Source organism: Pan troglodytes, chromosome 8, assembly GCF_028858775.2.
Source record: "Pan troglodytes isolate AG18354 chromosome 8, NHGRI_mPanTro3-v2.0_pri, whole genome shotgun sequence".
Lineage (NCBI taxonomy): Eukaryota > Metazoa > Chordata > Mammalia > Primates > Hominidae > Pan > Pan troglodytes.
Genome location: NC_072406.2, coordinates 145,456,503 through 145,472,281, shown reverse-complemented (window position 1 = coordinate 145,472,281; position 15,779 = coordinate 145,456,503). Strand labels below are relative to the sequence as shown.

Here is a 15,779-nt window from a genome sequence, read left to right as displayed (position 1 = left end):
CTTCAGGAAGATTCTGGAGAACTCAGCTGACCCCTCCTGTTGTAGCTGCCTGTCCCTGAGGAATCACCTTGGCCTAGGCCATCCTTTGGTGGAAACCAAGGCTGCAGAGTCCAGCTGGACGCCGTCCCCCAGATCGACTCTTTTTTTTTTTTTGGGATGGAGTCTTGCTCTGTGGCCCAGGCTGGAGTGCAGTGGCGCGATCTCGGCTCAGTGCAGCCTCCACCTCCCGGGTTCAAGTGATGCTCCTGCCTCAGCCTCTGTTTCTTCATCGGTTTAAGTAGATGCAAAGTATGTAATTTTGAGATAAAACTATTTTGCCACACATTTTCACTGTTGTTTTAACCTTTTGATTTTTAATTGTAAAAAGTATGTAATAGAGGATTTACCTTTGTAGCCTTTTCTGAGTGCACGGTTCAGCCGTGTTAACTACATCCACATTGTGCAGCATGTCTGCGACTCTCCATCTTCCCAAACGGAAACTCGGTCCCCGTTCAACACGAGCTCCCCGTGCCCCACTCCCAGCCCCCGGCGCCCACCCTGCTACTTTGTCTCTGTGAATCTGGTGCCTCCAGGCGCCTCGTGTACGTGGAGCCGTCCAGTGTCCGTGCGTCGCGACTGGCTCGTTTCCCTGAGCCTGAGTCCCTCGAGGTTCATCGTGTACGTGGAGCTGTGTCCAGTGTCCGTGCTTCGCGACTGGCTCGTTTCCCTGAGCCTGAGTCCCTCGAGGCATCGTGTACGTGGAGCTGTGTCCAGTGTCCGTGCTTTGTGACTGGCTCGTTTCCCTGAGCCTGAGTCCCTCGAGGTTCATCGTGTACGTGGAGCCATCCATTGTCCGTGCTTCGTGACTGGCTCGTTTCCCTGAGCCTGAGTCCCTCGAGGTTCATCGTGTACGTGGAGCCGTCCAGTGTCCCTGCTTCGCGACTGGCTCGTTTCCCTGAGCCTGAGTCCCTCGAAGTTCATCGTGTACGTGGAGCCATGCAGTGTCTGTGCTTCGCGACTGGCTCGTTTCCCTGAGCCTGAGTCCCTCGAAGTTCATCGTGTACGTGGAGCCATGCAGTGTCCGTGCTTCGCGACTGGCTCGTTTCCCTGAGCCTGAGTCCCTCGAGGTTCATCGTGCTGCTGCAGGCGTCAGAATTTCCCTCCTGTTAAGGCTGAATAACTTCTCAAGGTACAAAGAGGCTGCATTTTCTTTATCTGTTCTTCTCTCCGTGGACATTTAGGTGCCTCCACCTCTTGGCTATGGTGTTCCATATTTTTAAACAAATCTAAAGAAACCAAAGCCCTATTCTGCTTTCAAACTCCCCATTTTTATTTTTTATTTTTTTTGACATAGGGTCTCGCACCATCGTCTAGGCTGCCATGGTGCAACCTCAGCTCACTGCAACCGCCACCTCCTGGGCTCCAGTGATCCTCTCGCCTCAGCCTCCTGAGGAGCTGGGACTCCAGGTGTGCGCCACCAGCCTGGACAATTTTTTATATTTTCAGTAGAGACAGAGTTTCGATATGTTGTCCAGGCTGATCCCAACTCCTGGTCTCAAGTGATCTGCCCTCCTCGGCCTCCCAAAGGGCTGGGGTTACAGGCATCAGCCACTGCGACCGGCCTGCGTTTTCTTAAGGTGAGAAATTTTAAGCTGTTTCTTCCTGCTTCTGTTTCCACCTTGTCTCCCTCCAGACGTCGTCTAAACGGTGCCACCGAGACATTGTCTGAACAGAAGCACCGATCCCCCATTTTCTTAAGGTGAGAAATTTTATGCCGTTTCTTCCTGCCCTTGTGTCTCCACCTCGCCTCACTCCAGGCATCGTCGGAACGGAGCCACTGACCCCCGAGCATTTTTATTGATCACTGCTGCCCTCTGTGCTCGAATTTTGTATTTTAACGATTTTCTGGGGTCCTGAATTTACAAATGTGAAACTCAGTATCCTGGATTGTTCCGACCTCACAGCCATTGAGACACAATACGTCAGGACATCATGGATCTAACACTTGTTGGATGGACGAGCGTGGTGCTTTTAGAAGTGGGTCTCCGGCGAGGTCCGTCCGCTCCCGTGAGGAAGTGAGGGGCCTGTGGTCTCCGGCGAGGTCCGTCCGCTGCCGTGAGGGGGTGAGGGGCCTGTGGTCTCCGGCGAGGTCCGTCCGCTCCCGTGAGGGGATGAGGGGCCTGTTCTGAGCGATCCGCAGCTCCCTTTTGCTAACGGGGATGTGGCAGCAGTGCCGAGCTCTGTCCCGGCCACGCTGGGTGCCAGCAGCCCTGGGTGTGAGCCTGCACGACTCTTGCCCACCCTGCAGACCTGTACACGGGCGCGTGACCAGGACGAGCGGCCATCCCAGAGACCCTCAGGCAGGGCCGCCGCAGGCTCGAGGTGGGTCTCAGGCTGGGAGGGGCAGTCCTCCACCCGCTGGGGCAGCTCGGGGTGAGGGTGCGCCCGGGACGATGCGGGTTGGCCAGGTGACAGCCACCTGTCCTCGTGCTCATCCTCATGAAGCCTGGCCACACGGGCCGTGCGTGAAGTCTCTGGTTTAGGGAAATTGCATTTTCATGTCCCTCACGATATGGTGAAAACCATGGATCCGAGGAAAGAGGCAACCAGGCTCCCTGTTCCCACGCCCCGTGCTGGCATGCCCTGGCGACAAATCCCCAAAGTTGGAAAGTTCTCCCCAAGGGAGGAGAGAACGCGGCGCCTATGCCTTCGTTTACGGCCCGGGGTTGCCTGTGGGCTTGGAGGGGCGTGAAGGAATAATAGGAAGGGAAGCTCTGTCCACCGTGGAGGTGGCTTTGCCGCCTGGCAGGGAGGTACTGCACCTTGGTGGACTGCGAGCAGCTCCTGGTTCCCCCAGAGCCTTCAGCCCACTCTGGGACAGCAGCAGGGACGGCAGTGATGGGGTTCGTGGCTGGGAGTCCTGTTCCTTGGGCTCAAGTTTGCTTTCAGAGAGCTCCGGCCCAGGAGGGGGTGGGCGTCCACCTGCCTGCTGTGGGGGAAGGGGCCCTGTAATCCTGAGTCTTACTTGGAGCGGGACCTGGTGACCCCGGCCCACGACAGCCAAGCCCCAGCTGAGCTCAGGGGTGAGGAGATCACAGGCTTCTGTAATAGGCTGTCCGTCTGCTGGGTGAAGGCATCCACTGGGTGAAGGTGCAGACCCCTGGGGCTGGGGGACTCTGGCTTCCTGAGAAGCTGTGGACCCTGATGCCTCCTGGGCAGGTAGGCCCCGGAAGGATGAGCTGGTCGAGGCAGGTGACTCTCTAGGGGCCGCACAGTGCCCTGCCTGACAGCAGGTGGGGCAGGTCAGGGGAGGAGCCCCCAGTCCAGCCCAAGCCCCACAGGACCTAGAAGAGGCTGAGACTGGGCCCCGGCGCTGGAGCTTGACCTTGACCTTGGTCAGACCATGGAGCCGATTCATTCCACAGACTAAGAACCCACAATGAGCATTTGGCCAGGAGGAGCCCAGGGTGGGACGTTGGGCATCACAAGCCCCAGCCCAGGGGCCAGGCTCAGGCACAGAGGGTATGGGGCCTGGGGTGGAGTGGGGTGTGTGGTGGAGCCCAGTGCTGGGGGTGGTGAGTGAGGGACTCTGTGTGTGGTGAGCACAGGTGGGGGTGGTAGCAGTGGTGGGTGCAGCTTGTCCCGGGTCTCCAGGCGGCCCACAGCCAAGGATCACCCACCACTGAGGGGAGCCATCTCTGGCTGCAGATGTGGACGCGGCTGTGGAAGTGGCCGTGGATGTGGATGTGGCCGTGGATGTGGCAGGCAGTGCTGGGGGAGAGCTGGGAGGGCGGCTGACCCCCCTCCTCCTGATGTAGTGAAGCCTGTGCTCTGCTCCCCTCAGCCTTGGGTCGGGTGTGGCTCCAAGGGACACAGAGTTGGGTTCACTGCATTGGGAGAGGGTTCAGGCCACGGCCTTACAGGAGGCGCTGCCACTCCTGGGTAGGTGGGCCCCACGCCCCGTGTTGGCCTCGGAACTGTAGGGTGCCCACCTTGGAGGTGTGGCTGGTCACAATCTCTGCAGCCACCCAGGTGCTGACGTCATCTGCGTTTCTTAGAAGCTGTAACAGATACTTGTCCTGAACGTAATTGGGCAGAAATAAGCTGCAGGTTTTGGCCGAAAGAGACTCAGAAGAGCTGGCTCTGGAAGAGAAATACGGTCCCCGTCACCCCCAGGACTTGTGCAGGTGGCCCCGCCCGGCCCCGGGGCTGCTGGTGCAGGGTGGGCTGGGGTCAGGCCACGAGGCCGCTCCGACTGGCAAACACCACTCTCTCGTGTCTCTGGAGACACAGGCATCTCCCGCTGGTCAGGAGCGTCCACAAGACTCTTACGGGAAGCCCCCGAGACCCTCTACCACCGCTCCCAGCTGAGGGTCCCGGACACTCACTTGGGGATGGCAGTGCTCTTGTCCATGACGCCCAGAGCCCGTGAGTTCAGGAAGTGGACCGGGTGGCACTTTTGAAACAACTCCTGCCCAGAACATGGAAACAAGAGGTTCAGGCTTCCATCCCTTAGGGCCTTGTGTCCAAGGCAGGGTCCCAGGGAGGGTGGGTGTTTTCTGGGGGGCCAGCTCTGCAATCCCAGGTTCAATACCCACCCAACAGTCTACAGGGATCGGCTGCAGGGCTCCCCATGTGCTTGGCCCCCAGGGGCTCATGGCGTCTGGGGCAGCCCTCATGACAGCAGGTGGATCACTAGATTGGCATCACTGCTGTCACCTGCTACGTGATGTGGGCTCCTGGGATGGCAGGGACCTGGGAAGAGGCCACCTGAGGGCCGGCTGTGGTGGCGGCAGAGGAAGTTGGGCAGGGCCCTGGCAGCTGGGTGGGGGCACAAGGAGCTGGGTTGGCCCAGCTCCGGTGGAGGGGCTGGGGGGAGAGACTCAGAGCCCCATGCGGCCCTCAGGGCGTCCTCTAGTGCCTGTGAGGCCAGAGTGCTGGGCAGAGGCAGGGCCAGGCCCAGCGGGCGGTGGTCTGGAGAGGAGGACTCAGCTTTGCTGGGGCCTCCCATTGAGGCAGCAGCCGCCTGGACCTGTGCACCTGGCAGCCACCCCCAACCTGTGCACCTGGCAGCTGGCCCCTTCTCTGCCCATCTGTTCCTCTGGAAGCAGCCGCTGAGGGCCCTATGGGCGCGGAGTGTTTCTGGGGCCCCGACTCGCAGGTGACCTGGGTGCAGATCCTCGCCCTCCTCACCTGCTGTAGCAGCGTGAGCTGGCTGAAGAGCTGGTGAGTGCTGTACTCCGTCAAGAAGTAGGGCCCCTTCTCACTGGTCTTGGCGCAGGGGCCGTAGAAGTCCTCGAGGAAGCAGGGCTTGGGCAGGGCCGCGGCAATGGTGTACGGGCGCTCCTTGTGTGGTGGCAGCACCAGCCCGTTGCCTCGGGGCAGCCTCCAGGGGAAGCTCTGCAGGGCAGGCCGGGCACTGAGGGGCCCAAGCTCCATGTCCCCTCCGGGTCAGGGGTCCAGGGAGGCAGGGTGGGGGGGTGAGGACCAGGCCAGGTGCAAGCCCAGTACTCCTCAGACTGGCCCAGCCAGAGCCAGAGAGCAGCCTGCCCACCCGCAGCTGTGCTGGCACAAGGATGCCTGTCCTGGTCGTTTCAGCAGGTCCCCCATGGGCAGGACGCTGAGGTTTAATGGAAAGGGCATTTCTCTCCCCACACTGGCTTCTTCTGCCTTAGTCTCTGGCCCATGGGTCAATGAGTTACAGCAGGACCCTCCTCCCCTGAGCACCCGGGATGGTGCAGGAGGTGCCAGCCCAGCAGGGCTGCCTGGGACCGGGAACATGGAGGGGGTATGTGAGTGTGCACGTGTGGATGTGAGGGTGCATGCGTGTGTGTGTGGATGTGTGTGCGGGTGCACGTGTGTGCATGTGTGGATTGCGTGAGGTGCACACGTGTAGGTGTGGATATGTGTGAGGGTGCACATGAGTGCATGTATGGCTGTGTGAAGATGCACGTGTGTGTGCACGTGTGGATTGAGTGTGCACGTGTGGATTGAGTGCACGTGTGCACGTGTGGATGTGTGATGTGCACAGGTATGTATGTGCACACAAGTGTATGTGCACACATCTGTGTATGCATGTATGGCTGTGTGAAGGTGCACGTGCGTGTGCACGTGTGGATTGAGTGTGCACGCATGTGCACGTGTGGATGTGTGTGATGTGCACAACAGGTATGTTTGTGCACACAAGTGTATGTGCACACGTCTATGTGTATGCATGTATACGGCTGTGCCCATTTGCACTTGTGTGTATGTGTGTGCATGCACCAGTTGTGTCTTTGAGGCTGGGCTCAGGGACCCACATCCGCCTGTCCAGGGAGGACCTCCCCTGAGAAAGGACCCCACCTTCCTGGAGATGCCGTCCTCTGAGAGCCTCTTACAGAGGGCGTTGAAGGGTCTGGCATCCTCCTCGGCCTCCCTGGGGTTCTCCAGGTCTGTGCCGCGAGGGCTGCCCTCGGCCCGCCGGTCCATGCCCACCTCCAGGAGGCCCAGCAGGTGCTTGGCAGAGCCGTCCAGGGGTAGGATCTAGGCAGAAGCACGGTGGTGGGGGGTCACTGCCACCTTCTGGAGGAGGGCGGCACCTCCCGCTGTGGGAGCCCCGGGTGCGGCCGCCCAGCTCGGCACCACTGTCACCTTGGAGGAGATGAAGTCCTCTAGCTTCCCCAGCAGCCCGCTGTTCCGAGAGAAGTCCACGGCGTAGCAGTCCTCCACCCAGGCCTGCAGGACGCAGAGGCTCCGCCTGTAGATCTTGGTGAAGGTCGAGGTGGGGTCCTGGTGGGCCCTGGAGACGCAGGGGAGCTGCTGAGCTGCCAGGATGTGGGAGTCGGGGGCAGAGCCCCAGGGGATGCGTGCTGCTCTCCCAGAGAGGCAGGGTGGGACCAGGCTCCATGTGTGCAGGGGACTTAGGGGGCTGGGGGTCTTCCGTGGGTCCCTCCCCTGAGGCAGGAGCTGAGGTGCCAGGGAGGTGCCCAGCCTGGGCGTGTGGGGGCAAGGGGGTGCATGGAGTGTCCTGGGGGGGCAGCAGGTCAGCCCAGAGAGAGGCAGAGCCCCTCCCCCCTCAGCCCACCACCCCTCTCCTGACACCAGGTGCTGGCCATGGGTACCAAGGGAGGCTGGCGGCCGGCAGGACCCTCTGCTTAGTGCTCCCCCTTCCCCCAGCTGACCTTCTGGCTCTCACTGCCTGCCCACCTGCCCTCTGCTTTCCTCCTGGGTCAGCAGGAAGAGACCCCAACTCCCCCAGGTCCCCTCCCAGAGCTCCCAGGTGCCCAGGCCACCGCCCTCCTGCCCCAGCTGCTTTCTCCGCATCCCTGTGTGTCCCCCACCTGCAGCCAGACCTCCAGCCAGGCTTCCCTGGCCCCTCACCCCCTTGGGTCGCCAGGGACCACCTCGTTCTTCATGGTGGCTAAACCAGGCCCATGGGCGCCCACCCTGCCCCAGGGGGAAGCTCTGGCGGGCGTGGAGCTGTGGAGCTTGGTACCTGGTCAGCGTGCTGTTGATGCGGTCGAGGAGGAAGTGCAGGAAGTCGTGGGGTGTGCAGAAGTAGCGGAAGGTGTAGAGGAATTGCTGCACGTAGCCCTCCAGGAAGGCGTCGCTGTGGGGCGGGGCGGGCGGCGGTGAGGTGGCGGGGTGGCCTCACCCCAGGGCTCAGCTAGTGTTCGGTGGGGGGGGTGTGACTGTATGTGTGTGTGCGTTTTCTTTGTGTATCACTGTCAGGAGAATCCCCGGAGAAATTAAAAGGGGGGACATGCATAACCCTCAAATTTCAAATTTCATTTGAAATTCCCAACTACTTCCAGCCTTCCAGCACCAGGGCCTTTTTTTTTTTTTTTTGGCAGAGTTTCGCTCTTGTCGCCCAGGCTGGAGTGCAATGGTGTGATCTCCGCCTCCCAGGTTCAAGCAATTTTCCTGCCTCAGCCTCCCGAATAGCTGGGACTACAGGCGCCCACCATGCCCGGCTAATTTTTGTGTTTTAGTAGAGACGGGGTTTCACCATGTTTCCCAGGCTGGTCTCGAACTCCTGACCTCAGGTGATCTGCCTGCCTCGGCCACCCAAAGTGCTGGGATGACAGGCGTGAGCCACCGTGCTGAACACCAGGGCCTTTCTGAACGCAGCCCTCTGCAGGGCTTTGTGGCGTCTCCACTCGCAGGACCCGTTAGCTCGGGAAGCTGAGGGAGCTGGTGCCTCGGGACCGGGCGCAATGCTGCACGCTCAAAGGTTCTGAGTCTTCACTGGGTGAAACCGGGCCACCCTCAGGAGACACTGACCAGGGCCCCGCCTGCAGGTCTGGGACTGTCCTGGGAGCCCGACGGCCACGGTCAGGAAGCGGAGGCCTGGCAAGGCCTCCTCCCACCCTGGAGGAGTCTCAGGCAGGAGATGGCGTGGCCCTGGAACAAGGGGCCTGGTCACCCGCTCACCTGGGGTCCGAGGACACAGGTGGTCACAGCCCCAGCCCCAGGCTGCCCTGCAAAGGTGACGCCCACCAGGTCCACAGAGCGGGGAAGCCCCTCATGACCACATCACGGCCAGGAGACGCTCCTTCCATGGAAGCACAGCGCGCACACTCACGCCATGCAAGCCGCAAACTCTACAACCACAGACACGCACGCCACACACGGGGACAAAGCCACACAGAACTCCACAACCAGACGCGCACACCACACACGCGCACACAAGCCACACTATACCCCATACCACACATACGTGCACACACACACTATACCCGCCACACACCACAGATCACACGTGCACACATGCCACACTATACCTCACGCCACATGTGCACACACTATACCCTACACCGCACAGCACACACGTTCACACACACCGCACTATACCCCACGCCACACACCACATACACACTATACTCCACACCCCACACCACACACATACTACCCCATACCACACACATGTGCATACACACCACACAAAACCCAACCACACGTGTACATGCCACACTACACCCCATGCCATACACACATGCACACCTGCCACGCAATACCCAACCACACACCACACACACCACACAATACTCCACATCACACACCATACATGGGCACGCAAGCCACACACCACCCCACACATGCACACACATCACACTATGCCTCACAACCGCACACGTACCTACTACACCACACGATATCCCACAACCACACACCACACACGTGCACACAAGCCACACTATACCCCACACCACACATACGTGCACACACACACTATACCCGCCACACACCACAGATCACACATGTGCACACATGCCACACTATACCTCACGCCACATGTGCACACACTGTACCCCACACCGCACAGCACACACGTGCACACACACACTGTACCCCACACCACACCACACACACACTACCCCATACCACACACCACACACGTGCATACGCACCACACAAAACCCAACCACACACGTGTACACGCCACACTACACCCCATGCCATACACACATGCACACCTGCCACGCAATACCCAACCACACACCACACACACCACACAATACTCCACATCACACACCATACATGGGCACGGAAGCCACACACCACCCCACACATGCACACACATCACACTATACCTCACAACCGCACACGTACCTACTACACCACACGATATCCCACAACCACACACCACACACGTGCACACACGTCACATTATACCCCAAGCCCCACACACGTGTGCTCACATGCCAGACAGTATCCCATCAGCACATACACACACCACACACATCACACACTCCATACAAGCCTAAATACACATCACATTTGTGTACTACACATGCACAACAAAGCACATCACACATTACCCGGACACACCACACATGCACACACACCAAGAACGCACCACACTGCACACGTGCCCAGTCACGCACACGGATGTCTCCCGCAACAGCACGGAGACCCTGCGGTGGGCGTGGGCTGTGTCTGTCTTGCAGATGACGAGGCTGAGAACTAGGTCCAAGGGTCAGCCTGGACCCCTGGCTAGTAGGTGGCCCCATGTGACCAGGGGCAGCTCACCTTGGGAGAACGGGGTCGGAGGTGGGGCCACCGTCCCTCTCTAGAGGGTCGTTGGGGTAACGGGGTCGGGGGAAGGGGCCACGTCCCTCTCTAGAGGGTCCTTGGGGTAACGGGGTCGGGGGGCCACGTCCCTCTCTAGAGGGTCCTTGGGGTAACGGGGTCGGGGGGCCACGTCCCTCTCTAGAGGGTCCTTGGGGTAACGGGGTCGGGGGGCCACGTCCCTCTCTAGAGGGTCCTTGGGGTAACGGGGTCGGGGGGCCACGTCCCTCTCTAGAGGGTCCTTGGGGTAACGGGGTTGGGGGGGCCACGTCCCTCTCTAGAGGGTCCTTGGGGTAACGGGGTCGGGGGGCCACGTCCCTCTCTAGAGGGTCCTTGGGGTAACGGGGTTGGGGGTGGCCACCATCCCTCTCTGGGGGCCTGCCTGTCGCCACTGGCTGCTGAGAGCCCTGGCTCCCTGCTGTCCTCCTTGGCGTCCTTTGCTGGGCCCCATGGCCTCTGCTCAGAGAGGACCCTTGGGGCTCCAAGGTGGTGTCATAAGGGTCCCATAAGCCAACATGGGGTTGGCCCCAGTCACTGGCAGGGTGGCCTCTCTGGGAGCTGGTCAGACCAGTGGGTCCAGAGCCTGCTGCAGCTCCCAGTGCCTGAGAACAGGGTGCAGCCCAGGGGCCCATGCAGGCCAGAGTGGGTGAAAGGCCAAGGGGGCTGGTGGGGCGGCCGGGGGTCTGGCCCTGTGGCCCTGGTGGAGGTGAGTGGGCCCGGCAGCTCCTCCCTGCTGCAGGCGTACGTACGCACACCAGCGTTTACGGATCAGGGGTCTCCTGAGCCAGTGTGCACACCGAGTGGAGGGGGCTGCAGAAAGAAACACCCCAGCCTCACCCGTCCCTGGAGCTAATTACCCCGGGTGTTCTGACTCGGTGAGTTGGGTGGAGTCCAGGCCACATCGCTGAGCTGCCTGTGCCTGTTATTTTTGGAAGCCATTGCGTGTGTTAATTATGCAGGGCGGGTTCCGCAGCACCTCCGGGCACCACCAGGCGCACCCTGAGACCTGGTGCCCAGGCCCACAGGCGGCGGAGGCCACTCTGGCCAGGGCTCTGCAAAGCTGCCGGTGGCACCTAGTGCACGTTGGCCTAAACCCCGATTAAACATTTCTCTAAACTAAAAAGTGCAAACCCCACCTAGCTGAGCGGCGAGGGCACGTTCCCCACCTCTTCTCAGCACCCCGGGCTACGTCTCCTTTTCCGGGTGAGCTTTTCTCCCAACGCACCTGGAGTACAGGTAGGCCATGAGCCCCAGCGGCGTGCCGGCCTGCAGGATGCGGGCCTTCTGCCGGCCGCCCGGGTGCTTGTTGACGTTGTAGAAGATGAGCGAGGAGGACTCGTCCAGGGGGCTGAAGTCCAGCGTGTCGCAGGGGGCGGCCGCGATGTTCACGATCACCGGGAGGGCGCAGGGCTCCAGGCCCCAGCGTTCTGCGTACATGACCTGCAGGAGCGGGACACGGGCGCTTGGTCGCTCTGCCCCTCGCCCCAGGGCTTCCTGGCATTGGACCCTCAAATCGGGGCCCCTTTTATGACTTCACACGGACAGATTTACAGCATCCAACAGTGGGAGGCCCGTCTGAAGCTACTGCCTCACGGGGCAGAGCGGGGCCCGGAGCCCACTTGCCTGCAGATACTTCTTGACCAAGCTGAGGAATTGCACCCTGGATTTCATTTCTTCCAGCTGCCCTTTCAGCTTGGACAGCATGGTCTTGACGTCGGAACCTGTGGGTGGAGCAGAGTGGGTGGGGGCCGGGCTGCCTGCAGCCGGGGTCTCGGACCTGTGCCCACAGGGGCCTTACCTTTGTTCCTCTTTTCCTTCTGTAAGAGTTTCTGGTAGAATTTCAGGGTCTTGCGGTAGTTTCTTTTCTCCATCATGAGCTGCTGTTCCAGCTCCTGGGGACGAAACACAGCGCCTAAGCCCCAGGCAGCCCCAACACACGTCAGCCACATCCAGGGCCAGGCCCCACCCCACTGGGGCCTCCCTGGCCTTGGAGATCAGCTGCAGGGCAGGGTCCCATGGAGACAGAGGCCCACTCAGCCAGCGAGGCCAGCCCTGGCCTGGGCAGTGTGGTCTGGGGGGCCCTGGGCTGCCCCCAGGCTCACAGGGCAGTGCCCAGCTTGGGGCTGACTGCTCCCTGCGCCCCTCACCCACAGTCAGGCCCTTGTGGGGGATGCTCAGGGGAACCAGGCCCCACCAAGTCAGCACCAGGCCCTCCTGCCCAAGTAGGCAGGGCTGTGCCACCTCTGGGCCCCCAAGTGCACATTGTGGGCGGGGCTGGGGGCAGGGGGTGGCAGCGGGACCTCCCCAACGTGCATCCCGTGTGTCTTCAGGTGTCTGCCTTTTTATTTTTTATTTTTTAATTTAGTTATTATTTTTGAGACGGGGTTTTTCTCTTGTTGCCCAGGCTGGAGTGCAATGGCACCATCTCAGCTCACCACAACCTCTGCCTCCCAGGTTCAAGTGATTCTCCTGCCTCAGCCTCCCGAGTAGCTGGGATTACAGGCATGCACCACCATGTCCGGCTAATTTTGTATTTTTGGTAGAGATGGGGTTTCTCCATGTCGGTCAGGCTGGTCTTGAACTCCCGACCTCAGGTGATCTGCCTGCCTCGGCCTCCCAGAGTGCCGGGATTACAGGTGTGAGCCACCACGCCTGGCCGTTTTTTATTTTTATTGACTTTTTAATTTAATTTTATTTTTTATTTTTTGAGATGAGGTCTTGCTCTGTCACTCGGGCTGGAGTGCGGTGGCCCGATTCGCTCTGCTGCCCAGGTGGGAGTGCGGTGGCGCGATCACAACTCACTGCAACCTCCAACTCCCTGGGTTCAAGCAGTTCTCCCATCTCAGCCTCCCAAAGTGCTGGGATTACAGGCGTGAGCCACTGCACCAGCCTTGCCTTTCTTTTAAACTTAAAGAAGCCCAATGATGCGGATTCCAGCTGGCCTGTGCAGACGAGCCCCCCAAAAACCCTCCTCCCGGGAACCCACTGGCTGGACCATCGCGGTTTGCTGGGCGGCGGCCGCAGCATTTGCCCCAGCCCTTGGGTGCTCCGTAGAGCATGAGCGTTGAGTGTAAATGTGAGTGCACGCCCGGGTGTGATTCTCCGGAACCTGCCCAGAGTCTGAGTTCCTGCCTGCGAGATGGAGCCGGGGACCTCATCCCCAGGGCTGTCGCCATGAGGGAAGCAGTACTGAGGCCAGACGGGCAGGTCCTGACCGCAGGAGCTGGGGGCGAGGGCCGCCGGGCGCTGCTTCATGCACAGACAGCAGCTGGGGCTGAGCGCCTCCCTGGACGGGACTCTACATTCAGGGAGAGGGCGCCGCGTTGTCCCAGGATGCCTCCCACGCCTGGCCGGGCAGCCCTCGTCTGAGCACTCCTTCTGTCCTACGGGACAGGCACACGGGTGTAGAGGCTGGAGGAGGGGTGCCCTAAGGATGGGCTGCCAGGGCAGTGACCCCAGAGACGGCCCTTCCCTCCAGGGGTACAGGGGCAGATACAGCCTCCTCCTGCACCCGTGGGGCTTGGCCCAGTACTGAGGAGGGTGGTGATTCTGGGGGTGAGGAGGGTGGTGATTCTGGGGTGAGGGGTCTGGGAAGTCTTGGGGGTCCATGGGAGCTGGGCCTTGAGCAGCAGGTCTTCAGGGGGACTGTGAGGTGCCACGGGGCAGGGGCACCTGGCTGGGGGCAGAGGTGAGAGGCGCGGCAGCCCTCGGCCCGCAGCCTCCTGTGAGGGTTCACGTGCCCAGGGCCCGAAGCGACTGCCCCGAGGGGCTCATCTGCGAGCCGGTCCACCAGGCTTCCTTTTGTGAAGTGCGGTTGGCTCAGATCCACACAGCCACCCCCTCGCCTTGTCAGCCGCCAGTGACTCTGCTATTGACAGGGTTTATTTTTGAATGTTTTTTGCAAAATAAAAAAATGCAGGCAACATTTCTATTTAACTACTTGAATCTGCTCTATCTGGTGGTTCCATGGAGACGGGGTCCCTGTGCTGTCTTCTCCCACGCACGGGTTCAGCAGCGGCCGTGGCAGTGCCACGGAGGGCCAGGCTCCCAGCTACGGCAGTGTGGGCAGTGTCCCAGCTGCGTAAAGACCAGGCCTCTGCAGAACCTCGGCCACTAAGCCAGGTTCCCCAAGCCCTCTCGATCCCGCTGCCACGCAGCCAAGTGCGACCCTGCCTCCCACACTGAGCTGCAGGCTGCTGTGGCTGCCTAAAGTGCAGTGAAATTAAAACATCAGGTCCTCAGTCACGTGGGCCATGTTTCCAGAGCTCAGTAGCCACACGTGGCTGTTGGCTACCCCGTGGACAGCGTCTAGAACATTCCATCATCAAGGAAGGACCTACCGGGCTGGGCAGGTTGAGGTTGGTAAACGCAGGTGTCCCCATGGAGCTGTGTTCTGCTGCCGGGGCACCTGGTCCTGGCTTCTGAGGATGGTGGTGGCCACGTTCCCCCATGGCCTGCACCATGGGGCCCTCGTCCGGCCCCCGGAGGTAACCGGCACCAGGCTCCATCCAGCCCTCTCACCCCCATCCATTTGCAGAGGTGCTGATGTCGAGAAAATCTCCTGGGAAAGGTCTGTGTACCCTGACGCATCCGGGAACCTGGAGGCGGGTGCCTGCGAGTCCGATGCCCGCCTGGCTGGAGTGCAGCTCACGCAGACTCGTCTCCGGCCGGCACCTCCACGGCCTCCGTTCACAGTCAGACTCGATGTCCGTCGGGGGCGCTCCTCACGCGGGAACCACAGGCGGACTCCATGAGGAGGACGGTCTTGACTGATTTTAATAAATCCACGGGAACTAAAATCCACACCACATGTGGGGCAGTGAGGAGGGAAACACGAGGCCAGGCTTCACCGGTGCAGACAGATGGGGGAGGAACCCACACCAGTGCTGTCCACGCTAACTCTGGGAGCCACGCTTGTTTTAACAGCAGGAGACGCGGATGCCAGCTCCACAGCCCCAGGGCACCCACAGTGCTGAGCCCAGCACACACGGCCGGCACCGGTAGGTGGGGGTCAGCACTGAAGGGAGGAAATGCCCACCGGCTGCTCCAACCGCCCCAGAGAACGGCCCTCGCTGCACTGTGTGCGTTTTGGGCTGCAGATGTGAAAATCTGTCTCCAGGTGGTTTTTGCCCTTGCTGTGATTCTGAGCCTCCTGTTTTGAAACAGACACAGTAGCTCCTCCAAGAGAAACATGAGGCTGTGGCCATGGGCCGGACGCTGTGCATTTGGGGGCCGAGTGCTCCCCACTGGACACCATGAGTTTGGGGGCCGAGTGCTCCCCGCTGGACTCCGTTGAGTTTGGGGTCCGAGTGCTCCCTGCTGGACTCTGTGCGTTTGGGGGCCGAGTGCTCCCCGCTGGACTCTATGAGTTTGGGGGCTGAGTGCTCCCTGCTGGACACCATGAGTTTGGGGGCCGAGTGCTCCCCGCTGGACGCCATGAGTTTGGGGGCCGAGTGCTCCCTGCTGGACTCTGTGCGTTTGGGGGCCGAGTGCTCCCCGCTGGACGCCGTGAGTTTGGGGGTGGAGTGCTCCCCACTGGACTCTGCGAGTTTGGGGGCCGAGTGCTCCCCGCTGGACGCCGTGCGTTTGGGGGCAGAGTGCTCCCCGCTGGACGCCGTGAGTTTGGGGGCCGAGTGCTCCCTGCTGGACTCCCTGCGTTTGGGGGCCGGGTCGTTTGGTGTCTGCTGTGCCGGCCGCCCTTTTCTCTCCCCAGCCCCGGGGGCGGCCTTTGCGTCCTCGAAGCCCCCTCA

The 15,779-nt window shown here is 60.9% G+C and overlaps 1 protein-coding gene across 1 annotated transcript in view; it reads right to left on the bottom strand.

The window, feature by feature from the left end:
• KNDC1 (kinase non-catalytic C-lobe domain containing 1) overlaps nt 1-15,779 on the bottom strand; it is a 66,447-nt gene that overhangs the window by 6,530 nt on the left and 44,138 nt on the right. The window contains exons 18-26 of the mRNA XM_024346705.3: nt 11,828-11,921; nt 11,653-11,750; nt 11,255-11,469; nt 7,454-7,567; nt 6,610-6,757; nt 6,322-6,501; nt 5,173-5,379; nt 4,368-4,450; nt 3,972-4,122 (exon numbers count right to left, since the gene is read on the bottom strand). Of these exons, the coding sequence (XP_024202473.2) occupies nt 3,972-4,122; nt 4,368-4,450; nt 5,173-5,379; nt 6,322-6,501; nt 6,610-6,757; nt 7,454-7,567; nt 11,255-11,469; nt 11,653-11,750; nt 11,828-11,921 (1,290 nt within the window). The remainder of the gene's footprint in view (nt 1-3,971; nt 4,123-4,367; nt 4,451-5,172; nt 5,380-6,321; nt 6,502-6,609; nt 6,758-7,453; nt 7,568-11,254; nt 11,470-11,652; nt 11,751-11,827; nt 11,922-15,779) is intronic.